Genomic DNA, 21155 nt, shown 5'->3' with positions numbered 1-21155 from the left:
TTTTACAGCTAGCTCTAGCCGCTTAACAATTGAGTGACCATTCCAACAAGAACTGGTATTGTTCAGTCTAAAACCTCTTTATTCCACCTTACAACATTCTTGTAGCATTCTAATGACTTTACATTGGTCCCCAAGGTCTTGAATTTTCAAACCAATTGGGTACATTCAGATTTGGAAAAAAACGGTTTAATAAAAAATAAGTGAAAATGGATATTGTTGCACTCACTGCTAGATGTTCAACTGATCCTTCACATTATAGCACTGACCAATTCAGGACCATTCTCAAAGAGTCATTAAAAATGCATTGGAAATGCAGTTATGGAATTATACTGAGTAATAAATACAATATATATTGTGACACAGATCTAATGCATCCCAATGCAATGATTACTGGCGGTTGGGAAGAATAAAATCTATCTAGGAGGCTAAAAGACATAATGAAGCTCATATCTACTGCAACACCAAAGACTGTCAGTAAAAGTGTTTGATATTTTATGAAAATTCAGGTGCATTTTACCTGATTGATTTTGGAGCCTCTGCACTGTGGAAATTACGTTTTGTAGGTCATTTAAATCAGATTACAACTCCATACACTACTACAGCCTATAACAACTGAAACACAATAAATTGCAAGTTCACTTCAGTGAGAGATTTGCAAGCTAAGGAGGTGTTTGTAAGATAAGGCTTGCTGTTTGTTGACTTCGTTGACTACAACATTGATTTGAGGGGTGAGTGAGAGGTTCTAGTTAAAGAATCCTCAGGTTTTAAGCTTTAAGTGCAGTGAAGGGAGCAGTTCCGCAACTGATGGGTCACTGAGTGATCTAGGAAGCAGCGACTTGACCACCTCAAATTTGGATTTTATTTTCAACTCATATAGATAGAGCTCTTATCCAGTGTAGAATATGGTCTATACAGTTAGTGATGCTGTTGCCCTGTGGAGTATTAGCAAGGTGAATGTGGATTTGAGTGACATTGGCACACAACTGATTTAGGATCTTTTACTGTTTCAGTGGTTGAGACAGGGTGTACATGTAGCAATTAAACTGGTAAGGGTAGGGAGCAAATATTTAGGGGACGCCACACAAACGTCTGCAGACAGAAGATTCTAGACAAACTATTTTCACCTGCTGAGAAAGAAAGGAGCTGAACCATTTTAAGATAATACTGAAAATAATCTCAAGCTGTGCAGGAGAATGCCAATGGCTAAAAAAGTGACAGACAGCATAGAGAGACGGTAGAATCAAGACAGCCTCTATTGAGTGTGGTGAGGAGGGCCTCTTTTCAAGAAGGATGGAAGAAGCTTTGACAATCTTAACTTGAAAGGCGATCTTTAGTGAGCTAGTTCTGTTCAAAATAGCTTTACAGTGGATGTGATACTACATCTTGCAGAATTTGTCAGAGGATAAGACAAGTCAGAAAACGTGCAACAGTTGGTAGTTGGTCAGTATTTAATGGAGCAATATCTTTTTTTCTTTTATGGAGTAGGGAGAATATTGCATGTTTCAGATGGTTAAGGACTATGTCCATCAATAACAAGGACTTTAGCACAGAGGCACTATCATAAGAAAGTGTAGGAAAGATTGATTTATGTAGGATAAGTTTCTGCCGTCACGTTGAAAGCTTGGATTTAGGATTGTTCAGAACTATATCTCAGGATCTGTTTAACAAATTGCAACAGATATTCACAGTGCTGTTATGGTGAGCATGAAAGGTTTGGAAATGTCTTTCTTTTTGTTTGAAGACTCATTGATGCATTTGGCAAAGTAGTCTTTCTCTCTCCAAATAGTTATCTAGCAAATTCTTCAGCTGATTTTGCACAATACTGTCATACTTGGGCTGGGATTCCAGCATTTACTTTTATGGAAAATGTGCAACTTAACTATTTACTGGCAACAATATGACCCTACTTCCATTTGCTCATTTACTTGGGGAGCCAATTTGTTTAGAACTTAGGTGTTCTTGGGGTTTATTACCTCAATTTGTGATTCTGGGTCACTTTGGTGTAGTAAGCAGTCTGTTACTTTATAAATATAATCAACATTTTTCTCATTGGGATCTTTCAAAGAACTTGAAGGGATTGGTATTCCCAGTTCTAATAAGTAGTTGAGAATGATGCTAAAGGTCTCAGAGTTTGAGGGTAATCAAATCTGCTGAGATTGGTTAGTGAAGGTTGTGGTTAAAAATTGAATAGCTTCTGCAACTCTGTATGACTGTCAGATCATTGACCATTAATTTACGACTGTAGTGGGTTTGTGTTCCCAAAAGCAGGATGTTATATACATCATCCAGTGAAAATGTTCCTGCTGTTACGGATACAGGTTGCTGCATGAAGCGGATACCAAAACCGCATCTAGGACATATTGTTTCTTGGTCCATTATTATGGACAAACCTCAACTGATGATCACTGTCCCAAGCTTAGTAAAACAATAAAAAATATAAAGGAGGGGGTGTGGCACTGCTGTGCATAATGACGGCCGCACTAAGCTCAGCCATAAACCCTGCTCTGATCGGTCCTCATTTGTGGTAAACAGCCTCTATTTTGGGCACTTTTGCTGTTGGGGGAGCAAACGAGGTGTCAATGTCCCTGATCAGCTGCTCAGGACTCAGACTTGTACTAGAGCACATTGGGGACAGGCACCCTCCCCGTAATGGCACAGGGACCTTGCACCAGACAATGTGGGAGAGGGACACAGTGGCAACCAGTAGCCAGGGGTGCTTCTGATCCCACCGGCCCCAGGTGAGGGGACAGAGCATGGTAGGCATCACAGGTGGCAGGAGCTTTGGCCTGGCCCTAAATGCATATCTGCTGGGTCAGGTTGCAGTGAGGGAGAGAATAGGCAGACCCAGGCCTCCATCACTGGGAGAGCCTCAGGGTTGAGTGGCCGCAAGCTGCCCCATCTGCTGGGGAGTAGAAGACTGCCCACCCCATGAGCATGCCAAACAACTCTGGCAGGCAAGTTGGTGTCTCATGAATAAAACAGTTGTTGGGGGCTGACTGGCTCGTCCTCTGTTGATGGTGCCCCCTCTGCCCCATGAGCCAATGAGGATTACCTTGTGGACTACCCGCCGCTACTCCCCTTGGTTGTGGAATGGTGTCACCCGGGCTCTGCATCTATGCCAGCGACCTACCCTTCCCCAGCACAGCCACACTACCACGAATGAGAGGACTGAAAGAAGGGCCCCAAACAGGCAGATACTGGCCAATTGCACAAAGGGACCTGGCAACACACTGTAGCCTCACAGCAGGGTTGACATGAGGAAGGACGAACATACTCCTCACAATGCAAAATTTATAAATTTAGTACACAAACTCCTGTTCCAAATGAGACTTCAGGCCTGTCGGAGCCCTAGACCTTTGTCGACCACACAGACTTTATTTGGCAAGCCATCCAGGGCTCCTGGATATCACTAGAGGGCAAGATTGGGCAACTCAGCATAGACTTATCGCTGCTTGAACAGGATTTCCAGAACACAGTTAAGAGTGTCACGGAGACAGGGCAGACTAACAGAAGCTGAGGATTTGCCCTGCACATGTTCATCCCAAATCACCACACTTCAAAAAAAAAAATGTTCTTCTGCTATAGGCAGAGGATTTGGAGGGAAGATCTAGACGAAATAACCTGCATATCATTGGGATCCCAGAGGAGTCAGAGGACCCTAACCCCACCGCCTTTACAATGGAACGGTTAAAAACCTGGATGCCATCAGAAAAGGTATCGGGTGCTTCATAGTTGAGCAGAAGCAGAGGTCCTTTTCCCCCAAGCCTTCTCTAGGGGCCACAAATTACCTGATGTTTGGCCATGTATTCAACATTGCCGACAAATGCAGTGTTGCAATCTTCCTGCCGACTGAAGAATGTGATATATGGCTGCGCAGATGATTGTTGGAGGACTCTGATGGTATAGTCCAGAATGGCAAAGGCCCTCCTTTACAGCGGTCAAACAAAAGATGGTGATGAAACTTTAAACATATGTTGCTGTTCATTGCTTACCTTAAGGTCCTTTTCAAGGACAAAACATTTTTTGAGTATCACAACAGCATGTGAAACTGGGTGGAAGAACAACCAGGTCTGCGTGAGCCCCTTGTACATTGAGACCACCCGAGCAGCTAAGGGTTCTCAGATAGTTAGCAATGGCCGCCACACAGGAGACAGAGTATCAGTTGCAGGACCATCTACCGCTCATTGATTAATAACTCGGCAGACATATTTGACTGTCTGAGGGAGGCATGGACAGAGGACTTGGGCCCACTAACAGATGATGGCTGGAGAAAGGGGAGGGCCTCCTCTCTGGAGGCAGCTACAGACTCCCAATTCCAACTTTAACAATTAAAATATCTACATAGAATTACTACCCGAGGAAGAACTGTGTGAAGGTGAGGAATACCGATCCACGGACGTACCTGCACTGCGGACCATTGAGTGGTGATTGGCTACACTGTGTTTGGACACGGTAAAGACTAGAACCCTTCTGGGAGGGCATCCTGTCATGTCTGGTGTGGGATTGGAGAATTCCTAAAAACCCTAAACTAACACTATTGCACGTGATGGAGGATTTAGAAAATAATAGATACCAGGCCACTTTGTTGTGGGCTTGGGCTGCTGCTCGCAGAAAGAGATAAAAACAAAGCATGGAAACCACCGGACCCGCCTACCCTTGATCGCTGGCGATATTGCTTAGATAGCTGCAGGTGTTTACAGATCCCCATGTATGCAGCAAGAGGTTCTCCACTGAAGCTTTGTAAAATATAGTCAGTTTGGTGCCAATACAGGGGCATTCAATTGACGCTGGAAAGGATATCATCACAATCTTTAGACAAAGAAATCAAGACCTTCGGTGAGTAGCCACCATTTGCATAGGTGACAGCAGGGGGTGGATGAAAATTGATTAAAAGCAAGCAAACAATTGTGACATGTGTAACTGCTCACAGGTATTACAATCGCCAGGCCAATTTATTCAATAGTTCCACTGCACAAGATATATAATGGTGATGTTTGTTGCGTTTGTATTAAAGTCAATTAATGTGTTATAAAAAAAGATTTCTTGACAAGTTCTAGAGAATGGGTACTCATATATTTTCTCAGGGACCAAAAACTTTGGTCTGTGATGTGACCGAGGGCTACAATTAATGTCAGCAGGTTGTGGTCGGTCTGGGGAGGGGTTGGCAGTAAGGTAGTACAGGTGAAGCAAATCATATACATCTAGTTGCTTGATTACACAATGTGAAACCAAACAAACATGGGATAAATGCCTTCCCCACGTTACCAAATTTTGTGAGCCTAAGCAATTGTTTCCTTTCACTTTCCCTCTTTTTTCATCATTATAACATATGAGGACCTCGAAATACGCGACTTCAGGATGTCCGCTGTACAAAAACCTCTACTGTGTTTGATTTAATAAAATATATGTTTTTCATGTGTAATAGAAACCCAGATCACTCAGAGTGCACACAACAACTAGCTCACTATTGACATTTAATTAGGGTGGAGGGAAGAATGAATGTCTTTAAATTCATGTTTGAGAACTATCACTTTTGAAACAATACTTCTCAAAGCACTGATATATTCTGATGTACTAAAGTGAAAAGGCAGTGTGTGTTAAATAAATACAAGTTTTGAATTCTATCGAAACGTTATCATGGTTTTAGACTTTGGCTGCAAGATGTCTTTAAAAATAAAGGTGATCCTAAAGTTAAGTGGTGCAGAAGTCAATGGTTACTTCCTTTATTTAACATGGATTAACGTTTTAAATAAATAATTGCCTGCTTCATTTAACATCTTTTTGATGTTAGTGCTGAGTAGAGTAAACAGCAGCCCAGTGCTGCTTTTCTCAATGGGGCCACATGTGAAGGTCAGGAGGGCCGCATGCGGCCCCCGGGCCATACTTTGAGTATCAATGTTCTAGAGCATGGTGTGTCAATTCTTAGTTTGCTTAGGACCTTTAGATCATCTAGATTTTAAAACGTGTGACATGGGGTTGCTGTGCCCTGAAATAAAGTTACATGCATATGACTGTACACCTTTACAAATTAAGCAAAATATTGGCTTTATATATAAGTGGTCACCGTAGCTGTGCCACTATGTAAATGTGCTTTTTGAAGCTAGGTTTCGATAGCATGGATGCCATCACTAACCAAAGGCCCTTAAGTCCTGGCTCTACAATTATTACCCATATTGGAAACTAGAAAACAGTGTATAAGTTATACCACCATTTAGAATACCCTGACTGATATTGCCTGGGTTGACTGGTCTAGCAATCCTGAAAATAACCCTTTGGACAAGAGAGGTTAGTAGAACCTACATCTAAGATACAAGTAGAATTTTACTTTGGCAGTGGATATCCTTGTTTGGAGCATGTTTCAGAAAACAGTAAAGCACCTGGAAATTACGAAGGAGAAAAAAATCCACCCAATGAGTTCCCCATAGAATCGAGACTTTTCTATGTATTTCCAGTAAACACAATGTATGAGGCAAAATAAAAACTTAAACTACAAATAAAAGAAAACATTTGAAACTTCAGTGCGGCAATTGGTCAGTATGGGTCCCAGTGGATGAGTGAAGATGTTGTGCTTGGATACAATATGCACTGGCACTGTATTCCATATATATTGGCTCTTAGCGGTCTTGCTGATTCCATGTATGAACGGTCAGAAGAAGCACAAGCCACAAGAGCTTCAGCAGGGCATTATTCTCAAGAACAAGTAAGTGACAGCACTCAGCTCCACATTCCGAAATTGCCACAACAGGGTACTCACAGTTGTGCGTCAAAGTCAGTGCTCTTCCAACACCTGGAGTGGACCTAGATCTTACATGTCCAGTCCCAAGTAGTTGGGTAGCAGCTCACTGCCAATGAGGGTGAATTTATTCCTTGAAGCCTGAATTTTCAAGAAACCAGATTGGGGTGGTGTTTCCTTCCTCAGAAGGCCCTTTAGGGAGGAGAAAACCTTGCCCTCATCCCAGAATGGTCCTGGTGTATACATGACAGGACAGATACAATTTACAGGGGTCTGATTTGGTGGGATACCTTGTACATTCCCAGACTAAATCTGATTATAGAGTGAAGGATGCTGGAGAGGAAAAGGTTGTGGGTCTTGTTCCTCTATGTGCCAAAGCCACCCTCAATCTTGCACTCAACTAGGTAAAATAAAAAGATGTTTTCCCTCAGTTAAGGGTAACTCTAAAGACAAATGTACCAGAAGTTGACCACGATAAGATTTCGATTTACACTCACTATTGCAAGTACCATGGAAACAATGTAATTTCATAAAAAAATATTAAAACGGCCTTGTTTGCCCAAGGCCACATGATTATACTGAGATCGGAGGCCAGAAGGCAACATGTTGTATTATTTATAAACTTCATAAAACATTGCACACTACTTCATGGCTACCTCAGAGTGCATATAAGTTTAAATAAACATAATGAATGTGGCAAATCATGCACGGAATATAAACCCTGCCCTAGCCAATATAGCCCCCAGATCCACTCACTGCCACCATTTCTATGATCCACTCAAAAGTTCACTTAAGTAGCTACATTTTTAGGAGTTTACGCAAGCACAAATTCAGACCGTTCCACATTTTTGGACATTGAACTTGCAAATGATCTGCATCCATGTTTGTGTCTTTAAAGTTTGTTGGTGATATGATGTGGTGGACTGACAGCTTCTAGTTTTTTTGCACGCAGGCTTTATTTACAGCATGCTTTGCATACTGCAAAAAAAACTAATTCTCTTTTACCACTTGTCGCCATTGAATACATTTTAGAGCTGGTTTTACATTGTCATGTTTTTGATTGTGTTGGCAGAGTCTTACACCATTGCCTTTGCAGCAGTTCTGTTTTATCATTTTTTGCGGACGTGTATGTGTACTATGCTGGCGTAATCTGGTCTTGCCATTATGAACATTATCAATTTCACACAAAGTGCAATGCAGTAACAGCAGTGTATTTGAAGCAGGGATGACTGTTCTCTAGGTTTTGCAATAGATAGGATGTAGGAAAAGGGCAAGGCAGGGCCAACTCTTTGAGAGTACATGGCAAGGAAACCAATGGATGGTCTCCCAAACCACAGGGAAGGTCCCCAATGAGATAAAGGTCTGGGGGAGGAGGGTTCATCTGCACTCATAGGGATCCACTGGGTTCATGAGCCTCAAATTGTCTTGAGGTTTCCATGAACTCTCCCATTTTTAGCACAATAGATAAAATATTAGGTATGAATTCACTTCCCCCAATATGTGTGGACTTGTTTCCTCTATACTTGCACTTGCTAATATGCTTCCATCGTTTCATGCTGGAAAACATAAGCAGAAATGTTTGTTTTCAAATTTACATTTTGCAGAACTGTTTTTCAATGATGTACATCATCTGCAGAACTATCATGATTTTCAATAGGCTGTTCTTTTGCAAAAAAATGTTTCAGTGAGGGTCTTCATTGGGCATCTTAACCTATTCCTGTTTAAAATCAGGATATTCAGGCCATAATCACTAAAATATATTGACTAAAGGACCTAGAATGCATAGTCAGTAAAACATTTCATTAGAGATTACAGGTATGACGTTAAGTTAGACAAATATCAAAATTCCTTTTAAACCTTTATAGCAAGAGCTAAGTAATACTTTTCAGATTTGGAGAACAGTAATAGAAGAGTTATAATTATTGAGTGCTACAGGCTCTGCAGCTGAAGATTCTATATACTAGGAGAAGCCTGCGATGGGAGAGCAAATAAAACATTTTAAACGGTGCTCTACTAATTGAAACAGTGGACATCTGTCAGGGGGTTAGGCTAGGTCAGTGGACACATAAGATGTATTATGGTGCTATCAAAAAAGTGTGTTAAAATGTCCTCTTTGGCACTGCATCACTTTAATGTATCCTTTGTAGTTAGAACCTGCTACATTTCTCTGCAGGATCAGAAAATATTGCTGTAGTCTTATGTAGTGGAGTGAGTTATGAAAAAGTATATATCAGGATTCAATAAACTATTCATTTGTATGAAAATAATCCAGGAGTTTTTCAACCTTAAACAGCTGACAATTTACCTGAGAAGAGGTGCTCACCTGCAGTGTAACAAGCTGCATCTATTCTTTAACTTGGAATACTGGTTTATATACATTCAGTAGTAAAGTGGGGAACAGAGACCAAAAAAAAGAGGATATTCCAAGTGTATTGTTTTTAGCCTCTTTGGATTGATTACGTTTCTTTTGTCGAGAGTAATGGATGCCAAACCGCTTACTATCTTAAAGTTCATGTATCCGACCTGCCGTGTAAAATTTACACTTTCATCAAAAGAAAGAAGTATTTGAGTTCTGTTCCTCACCTGAATGCTAGACGGAAAACCAGACAATGAGGGGCTAGTTTAAGAGAAAAGTTAAATGAATGTCACACAGTGCTTAATTTGTGCTTGTTGTTTCCGGTGCGGGGCACCAGCACTTATTTTTGAGGGCCGGGGCTTATTCTTCTGCCGCAAGCATTTACTGTGCGCAAAAGACATATATGCGAAAGACAGATGAAGGGAAAAACGAGAAAGCGTCACAAAGAGAGAAAGTAGAAAGCTGCAAGAGTGAGCTGAAGGGGCAGGGAGTGGCTTTATATGGATTGAAGAGGCCCGAGATGGCTTCAGGATTACGCTGCCTGAGTATTCCATGTTCACACATTTAATGGCAGAAGCTGCATGTTTGAGGGCGGCTTTGGGCACCTTTTTATTTACAAATTAAGCACTGATGTCATAACATCTAAAAATAGGAGCAGATAGCAAACAAATCAACATTCTACAATGTCTATTGTTGGTAAATATTAGTGATGCATGAACTTTTTCTCTTTACTTTAGAAGGCCCCTTTAAGTCTACAGCTGTCTATAGACTGCGAGATGGCTGTGGTGTGCAGAGAGCTGCACAGCTGTGGATGCTTCAAGTTTTTTCAAAGCAACACCATCTTGTAGGATCAGGGCTCCTTGCCAGGTTGGGTAGAAGAAATTGCACAATGAAACATAAATCATGCATTCGGAGTACAATGAAAAATACACATATGAAACTTCTACTTTACTTTGAATTGGTTGTATTCTTGGAACTGGATTTTTTCCTCTGAGCTCTTTCAGGTGTACAGTTCTATAACAAATGAAAACAAAACCTTATAATTACAGTGGAAATGAAATAGCAGGTGTCCAGAATAGTTTTATTTTACAAAAAATACCATCCACTTCATATTTTTGATGCACCATTTACTTAACACGGGTGTACAATGTATTACAATATATCTGTTGAATCCTAAGCATGCTATGTCAGTGAATATTTATGTTCCTAAGGACTATGAAAACATGTTGGCACTGTTTGATTCTTTTTTCCATTTTGGTAATGTGCCTGTAATATCACTGACAAATATTTTAACTGAATCTTCTTGCTTCTAGCCCAAACATTAATCAATTTCCCATGCAATTCTCTCCTTTATCACCCAGTGAACTCTTCTGCTCATCTCTCTGGTAATCTCTGAAGATCACGATAAATTTGTCGTCTTTGGTACAGCATCCGAATGCATCTATCTCCTATATGCTAAGTTTACATCAACCTACGGATACGTTGTGAGCTCCTGCTTTACGTTTATATGTACAGTTAATAAACATTCGTGGCCTCCACATAAGGTGTCCAATAGATTAAAGTTCACATATATTTGTGCAAGTGTGTATGCTCCATATGTAGCTATCTAATTTTAATAACCATTATTTATTTTACTGTGCAATGTCCACATTCCACTTTTAAAGATGCAGGTTGCTGCTCTTAACCTCCAGGATCTGTGCGGTTTTTGTTTTGTTAAGGAGCACTTCTGGCGCTACAGAGAAATCTATAATTTACAGCAGATAAATCCCTACAAATGCTCAGGTTACTTACAACTATTGGACATATGCTCCGTTAGTGCCAGTGTTTTTTTTTTTTCATTAGCCATTGGAATTGCTATTTCACAATAGATCGAGGCAATAATGTGAGGAGTAAAGATAGGAGCTATGTCGGAATAGGCTTAACTTCGGAGCTGTCAGAACCCTAAATTGGGTAGAACCCCTTTTATCCACTGAAAAAAGAATGAAGTAAAGTATATTGGGTGTTAACTGTTGGGGTAAATTTGATTAAAGTCACAATGTAGTCTATGATAATTAAGTTGGTTAATCGTGATTCAAAGTGTTGTCAGCCATAATTTAATTCAATTTGTTTATAGGTATGGTTCAAAGCAATTTTTGCTTTAATATGTCAGCCAACACGTATTTCACTCCCTATGCGGCGCAAAGGCCTGGGACGTTTTGAAGGATAGGTGGTTAAGTAGGTGCTATCGAGGCTGTAGTGTAAGTAAACACTTGACTGAAAGTAAAGTCCAGGTTTCAGATAGTGCGATCAAATTCCTTTATCGTTAACTTGCGACATTCATCCTGCCTAGATTAGTAAAAAGTGAAGTCCCTGCGGTCCAAACTAAAAGAAAGAGTAAGGGCACCTGGTGATCCATGTAGGGAAACTATCTGAAAGCTGGACTTTACTTTCAGTAGGCGGCGAAACACATGTTGGCAGACACATTAAATCAAAAATTGCTTGGAACCACACTTAAAGAAATTGTATGAAATTATAGTGGAGGCTATGAATCACGATTAACCAACTTAATTATCATAGACTACATTGTGACTTGATTCAAACGTATTCTTCAACTGCCAACTCCTAATATACTTTATTGTTTTATAACAGGCAATTATACTTTGGTCAATGTTGTATTTAGTCCTCAATCAATATAGGACATGGCTTACCTATAGCCTAATTTGTTTATGAAAACCACCATTTCCACTGGCCAATCTTATTTGTTGTGAGTTTTGAATTCCGAATACGCAGGCTAGAAGATTGCCAAATCACAGGGCTCAAGTTGTATGGTAACTAACTTTCATTGTCTGTTTGAGAGTTATTAGATGTGAGAGTAATGTAGTAGAAAGGTATTCAATATATACATTACAAAGAAGGTCCAGTTGGAGAACTGCTCATAACAGTTTTACAAAATTCAAGAGAATCTAGCTTTCTATGAACAGGTTTTATTATCTCATTAAGCTACTTAATATGAAATATTTACATATTACTGGTAAGTAGATTAATGGGTCTGTCCAACAAATATTTAAGGTTATTTTGCTGATTAAAGGCCGTGAGACGCCAGGCCGATGTTGGGATTGACACTGCTAAGATTACTTTAGATTCAAGAAATCCTTTCACTCAGACCTTGTTTCCGATCTTCTAATATGATGCTTTGGCACCTTACTGGCATTCTGCTCTGTGTATGGTCCAGGGCTACCATTTTTTTTAGGATCCAAGACTGATCATCCCAAAATATTGGGTGTTACTCAGTAAGAGAGGTGAAACCTCTTTCTCGCAGAGAAAAGGTCACAGTAAGTATTGAAGATGGTGACAACTGAATGCAGTGTGCAGATGTAAATGAAGGGTCCGGGAGAGAGTTATAAAGTATGAAAATTCTACCTCTATCCACTCTATAGTGATAGTTGTTTGCATTGTATTACCAAAAGCCTGGAATACAGATTGGAAACCAGATTTTACCAAACAAATCCGGTGTGAAGTGTTGATAGTTAAGAACCCACCAATGCTGCGCTCTGCAAGAGTTTTGGTAGCGTGATTTCTAATTGTGCTTGGAAAGAGTCATACTAAGCCACTTCGGTACAAACGCCTGCTTTTCTGCTTAAGGCATTAAAATAACTGAATAGTATCAAAGATGGCAGAACGAGTGATGATGTTTGGCTTCTTTCTGACCAGGCCTCCTTCAGAGAGTATTTATTCAGAAATACACCAAGTCACGGTACTCCCCAATGCATGCTCAAACAACTGAAAGGACTTTGCAAGGCGAGATACCTTTTTTCCCCCAAATAAATGTTTTATTTGTAAGCAATAAGCAGCAAACAAGAAACAGCGAAGCGCAACATGCACCAATGTTCACGAAAATACAAAGGGAGTCAACAGCAATGCGCGCCATGATGTACACAAGTCGTAAAGCACCCAAACACAGCCAAAAAGGAGTAATGCACAAGTCGCATCCGGTCACTCCTTTGTTCGCATAGGTCAGTCAGGCTTCCGGGTTTAAGTCAGGACCGAAGTTGCCTTCCATAGACTCCAGTCCATAATATTCCGTCCAGCTGCCCCATATCTTTTTAAACTTATTGGGGCATCCACTAATGCAGTAGGTGACTTTCTCCGCTGCCATGTATGGATCTATTCCCCGCCTCCATTCATGAATGGCTGGTACTTTCGTGCCCCTCAGAGTCTGGCCATATCTCTCTCTGCCACTACCAGTCCCAGAGCACTGAAGAGCATCTTAAAGTGAGGGACGTCCACATTATTGGATCAGGTGAAACAGAAAAGTATCTTCCAACATGGCATTTATGTTCCTGAATAATCATTGTCAAATATGTCTGTATGAGGGGACATTCCCTAAGTGTGTGTATGAATGATCCAATAGCCTCGGCACAGCATAGATATGTCGGGGTGGCAGTCCTCCCCATACCATGAAACCTGCGCCGATCATAATAAACCCTGTGTAGTATTTTAAATTGTATTAACTGCATGTGAGATTTTATGGATCCGTCTCTGGGATAAGTGAACCCCAGCTCCCAATCAATGTTCTCAGGGTCCCCCACATCTCGCATCCATCTCTGCCTGAGCTGAACCAGATTGTCCAGCTTATTATTTAACGTCTTATACATAATGGAGATGACTCCTTTCCCCATCACCTCATTAGTATCGACCCTTCTAGGGGAGCGAATTCCAGAATCTACGCCCTCCCAAACCCTTCAGTCTAGCAGGTATGGTGCAAACACATTTCAGAAATGGAGGTGGGTGTAGGTGATATTCCCATTGAAGAGAGAAGGGCAATATATCACCACTTTCCAGTAGATCCGCAATAGAGGAGATGTTAGTCATATCCCAGGTCCCAAATCCCCAGAGTTTCGACATATCACCCAGCTATGTTCCCATCCAAAGGGGTGTTATCTTAGTCATTTTATATGCCCAACCAATCATCATTGTGGTCTTCTGCCAAGATTCCAGGGCCACTTGAGTCACCGGTGGCAGCTGCTGGGCCCCCCACCCACCACAGAGGCAGTGTAAATGTGATCTGGGCTCAAGCTTAGCCCATTCTAGTCCAAAGATTGAATGATCTTGGGGTGTAAAGATCCAATCATTGATGTTAATCAAGTGGGCAGCTCAGTAGTATGCTTTGACATCAGGGAGAGCAATCCCGCTGTTGCATGGGTTGCACTGCTATGTTCTGAGCAGCCCTCTAGGATGACAGCCGTTCCAAATCAAAGACCTCTCAAAGACCATTTATTCTGGTGGACACAGCCTGCGAAACTTGGTAATAGATGTTCTGAATCGCACATAGCAGTTTAGGGAGCGTGATCATTTTTAAAAGGGCTACTCGCTCCATCATTGTGAAGGGGAACCCCCTCCACCACCCAACGCCTGCTAGAAAATTCAAGATCAACATCTCAAGATTGCGGCAACAACTTAGCGGTTTCTGTGGTGTCATAAAGATCCCCAGATTTTTAAATCATCTCTGTTTACACCCAACCCCTGCAGGAGTAATGATTGGTCTACCAGGCCTTATGGCGAGTACAGCACAAATTTGTCACAATTAACCCTACAGCCTGAATGCACCCTATAATCTCCAAAGATCTGAAAGGGCACTGGGATTGTGGTTGCTGATTCACTAATATACTAAAGGATATCATCTGTACAGAGCCATATTTTTTTCTTCTGCCTCATCTGCTGCCAATATACGAAATACCTTGACACCGGGATGTGTTCTCACTATGCAGGCAAACCATTCAACAGCAAGGCAAATAAAAGCAGAGACAAAGGACATCCCTGCCTAGTCCCTTCCCTTAACTGGGAACTCTGAGGACAACGCCCCATTCACTCAAACTGCTAAGTCTAAGTTTAGCCTCATGGGCCACCCTGGCATGAATACCAATTGAGACGTGATGACCCACAAAAGCCACATAGCTAAAATTGTGACAAAGATTTTGACTTCAATGTTTAGCAGTGAGTTTGGGCGATATGAATTGCACCGATCCCTGAGCTTACCTTCTTTTGGGATCACTGTGATGGTGACTCTCTGAAGATTTGGGGGCAGGGCCCCTTGTTCCCCCACACCCCTGAGCAGGTTCAGCACGTGAGGCCCCAACAGTCCGGAGTACCATTCATAAAACGTTACTGTAATGCCATTTGGCCCTGGTGCCTTGCCTAGTGTAAATTTTGCAATAGCTGCCTGTACCTCACTCAGTGTTAAATCCCTTCACAGGGACTCTCAGGCCTCAGCACACAGCACAGGGGTGGGAAGGGCAGCAAAATATTGTGTAATGTCAGAATCTTTGAGGAGGTCAGGTCTTATAAAACAATATATAATAGTGGGCGAACTCCTCCGCAATCTGTGCGTCAGTGTCGCAGGAGTCCCATGCCTGATTTGTTAGGGCGTACACTCAACACCCCTTTAGTTCCCTTCTACTCAGCCATGCTAGGAGCTTTTCTGCCTTATCCCCTGTCTCATATAAGCAATGCAGCGTGGCCATCATTTGTTTATTTTTCCCCCTTCCAGCTCCCAATATTTAATTTGGCAGTTATCTACCTAAGAATAAGGGAGGTCAGTCGAAGTCCCCCCTGACGCCCCATCCAGGTGTAGGACATGGGCTTCCAACTCCAAGTTCTGCCACGTACCTACTTTTCTTCTGTGCTATCAGATTTTGTGCCCTATCCCGAACGATGGTCTTGTAAGCCTGCCATAGTTCAATCTTGGAGGACACAGAACCCTAATAATTAAAGTGAAGTATAATTCAGTTTTGACATGTAGTCCCCCGGCGACCTCCCGATGTCTCAAGTTCCCAGGCATTTAATTTAAAACCCTTAGGGCCACCGGGCAGCCAAGTTGCCCCATCTCAACCAACAAGGGGGAATGATCGGACAGGCCCTGGGCCAAATACTCTGCCTGCACAACTTCCATAACCTTCCCCTAAGGGGAAAACACGTAATTCAATGTAGAGTAAACCTTGTGCGTTGTTGACCTAAAAGAATATTTTTTATCCAATGGGTGTCTGTGCTGCCAGAAATCAGACAAACCCACTGAGTCAACAAACTGTGGCAATGCCATCACCGGGGGTCACCACAAGGGCACCAGAACGGTCAAAGTCCGTGGCCATGACGTCATTAAAGTCCCAACCCAAGACATGAACTGATGAAGTCGACTCAAGGAGTATGTCAGTAACCTTTGGCCGAGGTTGGTGTCTGTAGTCAAGAAGGTGCATAGACGCTCAACAGGGTCATCTCGGCCCGTTCCAGTGTCCCTGCATCTCTGTAAGCCTGCCACTGGGATCTGTCTATGTTCTTTCCAACTGAAATGGAGGGGGGTACATCTTGCGTGGGCCAGTGTAGTATACACACCCACCCCACAAATCTGCAGTGGGTCCCCTGGAGGAGCGTCTTCTGGAGGAGAACCACTTCAGCCCTTTAGCCTTTTTATGTATTGGGTCACAAGGCCTCACTTAATCTTGTTACCTAAAACACTGACATTCCAGGTTAGGACTGTGAGACTTGAGGTCTCTAGGGGTCAGGACTGTGCCATGCTGTAAACAATGTGTACTGTGTGTTCAGGTGATATTCTCTAGTGCTATAAGGAGCAATTTTGACAGTGACTCTCTTTCACAATCAAAGGTAAGAAGAAAACAACACCCCCACAAACAACCCCTCCACGACCCAATGTCCCTCGAGCTTAAAACCACATCAAAAAAGTGCACAAGGAGCATATGAGAGGTCTGCAGCCCACCAGTTTTCTAAACTCGAGAACACCCAAACAATAACACTCAGAAAGTGCAGAAGTTTACTCTCAACTCCTGGGGAAGGTAGGAAGAAGAAAATCAAATCTCTCCTGATTTCTCTGGCTCGATATGCCATCTCAGCTGCCTTGACCTCCTTGCCTCTGGAACCATGTCTCACAAGGGATATATGTCTTGTGTGTTCGTGTTCCAGGCTGATGATCTCTAGGGAAGGTGGGTGTGATCCATTCGACGTCGGTTCCCCCTCAATGAGGCCAGGAGATTCTACAACAGGGGGTCTGTCTTGTTTAGCCTTTTTCAAAGCCAATCACAGCTCACCCTCGGTGTCAGAGGGAACCCCCAGTCACTGGTCGCGCAGAGTCTGCCAATGGAGTTCCTTTACAACCCATTGCCAAAGCTCCTCCCCAATCGTTTATCCTTGGGTATCTCACCCTTCTCGCAAAGGGAGCTTTAACGAGGCCGCTCTCCTTGTCTCACCAGCCATGGGCGCTCCTCAAGCCAAGACCAGGCCTCCTCTGGTGAGTGAAAGAAAACTGACTTCCCTGGGTAGAGGACCTTGAGCTTAGCACAAAACAGATTATGTATTTTAGTTGTAAAGCCTGCAGCTTAGTTTAAACAAAGGTTCAGCCCTGTTTTTGGACTTCACAGGTGTAGTCCGGGAATACCAGGATTTTAGAGTTCTAATGACGTATTTCACCTTTGCATCGCACTTCCCACAGGATGTCTCAGTCAAGAAAGTTAAAAAATCTCACTATCATGGGCATAGGGGGGCGGGGTCACACAAATGGGAAGAGACTCCCATCCATTGCTCTATGAGCGCGTTCTATTACAAAGCAGGGGAAGAATTGAGTTGGGAGGGAAGCTCTTAGCCACTGGTTCATAAAGAGGCCCATTTTGGTACCCTTGACCCCTTCCGGGAAAGCCACAAAGTGCAGGTTATTGCGGCAAGAGTGGCTTTCAGCATCTTCCAGCCTCCTGACTGCATCTTTAGTAGAGGCACAAACACCAGCCATGTCGCTCTGAAGCCCCTGAACTGCATCTTCTACTTCAGAGTTCCTTTTTTCAGCCTCTGTCATTCTTTCAGACACATTACATAAGTTCTGGCATAAAAGAGAGGCCTCAGATTTCACCACTCCTATTCTTCCCTCCAGTGCCTCCCAGGAGGATTGGATTGCCAGAAGTAGGGCCACATTATCTTGCATAGTTGATGCCTCAGCCGACTATTCTGTCCGTTGTGCATCTGACTGTCCATTTTCCCCCGTCTGTTTAGGATTTTTGTGGCTAGCCATTTCCCACAACCCAGTATTTCCAGCAGATGACAAGACAATCTACAGGGCCCACCTGGAAGCAAGTAGCCTATAAGCACTCCTGCTGCAGCACGTCCAACAGTGTGCTTCAGGTGCAGTGGCACCAGCCTCTTGTGTAGTCACCTTGCCAGGCCGAGAGATGAAGGACCACCCGCAGGTCGGATATGGTGCAACAAATGGATGGAGGAAGAGGAGGTGCAGGAAGTTTTGGGCTGGCGTTGAGTCAATAATAGGATTTCCCAAAATTAGGCATCTCAAGCGTTACCCAGGCACCCCACTGACAGTATCCAACTAGTGAAGTCAGTCACTGTCCTGGAAGGGGCACAACCTGGCAGCTGCGGCCAATAGAGGTCACCCCCTTTCAATGCCCAATGAGTGGGCAGGGGTGCCTCACCTGCCTGTATTTCTTTGTGGGGCCTGAACGCCCCTTCTAGTAACTCAACTTGAGGGCCCCTATCCAGGGATTTCGAAAGCACTCCTAGCTCACTCTGTGACTCCCACAGCACTCGTGCCATCCTCTGCTGCACCAGAGAGGGTCCCACTGCCACTGAGTGAGGTCCAGCATGGCAGTCTAGATAAGGGCTCAACAGCCCTTTTTGTCTGCTGTTCTCAAGGGCCCCAGATCAGCAGCTGCGGCCGCCACAATGGCACAGTCCCAGCGCCGGGGCAGCACTTGGACCGCATTCCACTGGCCCAAGCCAGGGGGGACCTCCACTGTCACCACTAAACAAAAGGTGGCTCTGAGGCACAGTCCAACGGCTGGCAGCCCCTTGTTAGTTCAAGGAAGCCCCACTGCTCCATGGGTCTGCGTATCTGCATTAGCCCCACTCCTATCCTTATCTCTAGGGCCACCACTGGGTCTCCTGCAACCCTCTGCTCACGGGAACCCTGTGTCAGGAGAATATGGAGTACTGTAAAACTGGCCCTTCAGGCCTCTAGGCTTCTCAGGTATCTCCACCGCTACTCTGCTCTGTCCGTTGGTCGGTCGGTCAGCCGCCACCATCTTGGCAGAAGTATGAACGGCAGCAGCCACATAGGCCTTCCCCAAAACATTCTGATGCCAAGGGAGTTGAATCCGGGCATAATTGCTGCTGGTGGCTTCCAGTGTGCTAGGCCTAAGCATAGTGAAGCAATGTCAAATGGATGACAGGATAGATGCAGGAATCAAGTCAGGCCACCGGAGCTTAAGAAGAACGCTGCTAGTCGGCCATCTTGTAGGCCACGCCTCCATAGTGATGCAGCCTTATGCTTTACTGCCTATTTAACTGTGCAGAAATTACAAGAACATCCGAACAAAGCAGACATTATTCATGTATGAGCAATTAGCTTGCTCAGCATCTTAGACTAGATTCATGTTGCGGTTGATATGAACAGCAAAACACTGCATTGTAAAACTTCAGAAGAAGAAGTAGGACAAGGGAAGCAGAAAGCATAAGCATCGGGGTTAATGCCTGCTGATAGTAGGATCGACAGACAATAGACAAAGTGACAAATGAAAGGTCAAGTCAAGATTAAAAGGCAAAGGTGTAAGTATCATTTTTGAAGTAGATGCTATGGCACAGTGGTTCAGGGAAGTGAAGGACCCGATACACTCCAACAACTGCTATCTTTTGCTCCCAAAAATGGGTAAAGGGTGCTTACTTCAGCATTATGGTTCATATAGCTTTTGATACAATATGGCTAAAGAAATAATTCTCGAGTGGATATTAAATGTGCTGCTTCAGAAAATGGAACCAAATGAACGAATAATTGAATTTGGGTGGCTGTCAACATCTTAAACAAAAATCTGGTAACCAATAAAGTTACAACGATGATTACTAAAAACAAAGCTGGAACCAGATATTCAAAATAAATGCAACATACGCATCTAAAAATGGCAGGAGACTCTCTGCTCGCACTGCTGTAGTTCCCATTGTTGGGTGCCTTGATTATGGGTTCGGCAGCTCTCAGTGCAGAATAAATTTTAGTTTAGGATTCAGTACCTAATATGAGCCAGTGGGGGGCCCCCAACACTTTTTTTTTTCCATCAGACATTTCCAGATAACAAGAAAGGGAAAACATACAAAGTGGAAAGATGAAATGGAAGACCGAAAAACCGTCACAAAGGGAGAAAGCAGGTACCCGCAGAAGTGTGATAAATGGGCGGGCAGTAGATTGAAGAGGCCTTGGGTAGACTCAGTACTGCACAGCTGTGATGGAGAGTTCACACGGGTGGCAGTTAAAAGCTTAGTTTATTCCTCAAATATGTACGGCACACCAACGCTCCCTTCGTGGTGTCCCAAACGCCTCTTAAGAAATAACTGCCCGACTGGAAGACTTAGAATGCCTCATGATTGTCTACTGCTAGATAGCAGTAGACAATCATGAGGCATTCTAAGTTCTAACCCCTCATTATTCCATTCTGATCACCCCACACACGCCCACTCTCCTATAATACAAAGGAAAATACATATCAACCCTAAACAACATTCCATATACTACAATACAACTTTACACCACAATACAAGTTGAAAAACAAAATAAATAAAACATATACAGAACTATTTGAACAGTGAAGAAAACTACAAAATGGTCATATGAAGAAAATTCCATACTAACCCAAGAGTGCATAATAAAAATACAATTTACTTTAGACTTAAACATTCTGAAATAATAGGAGCTATGTAGGGTACAACAGAACATCAGCAGCGAGATCTGTAGAGATGACATCTGGACAAGAAAAAATGGTTACCCCACAACATAATATTTCAAATATTTGGGTTCAACACACTCTCTTGGAATTGGTACCCAGAGACCTTGGTTTGACATCCGTGAGACCACTCCTAGAGGTCTCAGCAGGAACACTTGATCCTGTGAATCTAGTAGTGCTACCCTCTTTCTCTGACAACAGCCGTATTAGACCGTGAACCGTTATTGCAGCCAGTTTCAAACATTGTTACTATCCCTTCATTCCTCACCTTGGCAACATTTCTTTCACTCCGCCACCTACCATCTTCCGCCTT

General features: G+C 43.0%; 1 protein-coding gene across 1 annotated transcript in view; it reads right to left on the bottom strand.

Moving 5' to 3' along the window:
- The window catches only part of LOC138283088 (synaptonemal complex protein 2-like), a 413718-nt gene that overhangs the window by 106157 nt on the left and 286406 nt on the right, over nt 1-21155 (bottom strand). Inside the window, exon 11 of the mRNA XM_069221232.1 lies at nt 10042-10103. Coding sequence (XP_069077333.1) covers nt 10042-10103 — 62 coding nt within the window. The remainder of the gene's footprint in view (nt 1-10041; nt 10104-21155) is intronic.

This window comes from Pleurodeles waltl, chromosome 2_2 (genome assembly GCF_031143425.1).
Source record: "Pleurodeles waltl isolate 20211129_DDA chromosome 2_2, aPleWal1.hap1.20221129, whole genome shotgun sequence".
In the NCBI taxonomy this organism is placed as follows: domain Eukaryota; kingdom Metazoa; phylum Chordata; class Amphibia; order Caudata; family Salamandridae; genus Pleurodeles; species Pleurodeles waltl.
Note: the sequence above shows the minus strand (reverse complement) of the source record. Positions and strands in the feature narration are given on the sequence as shown.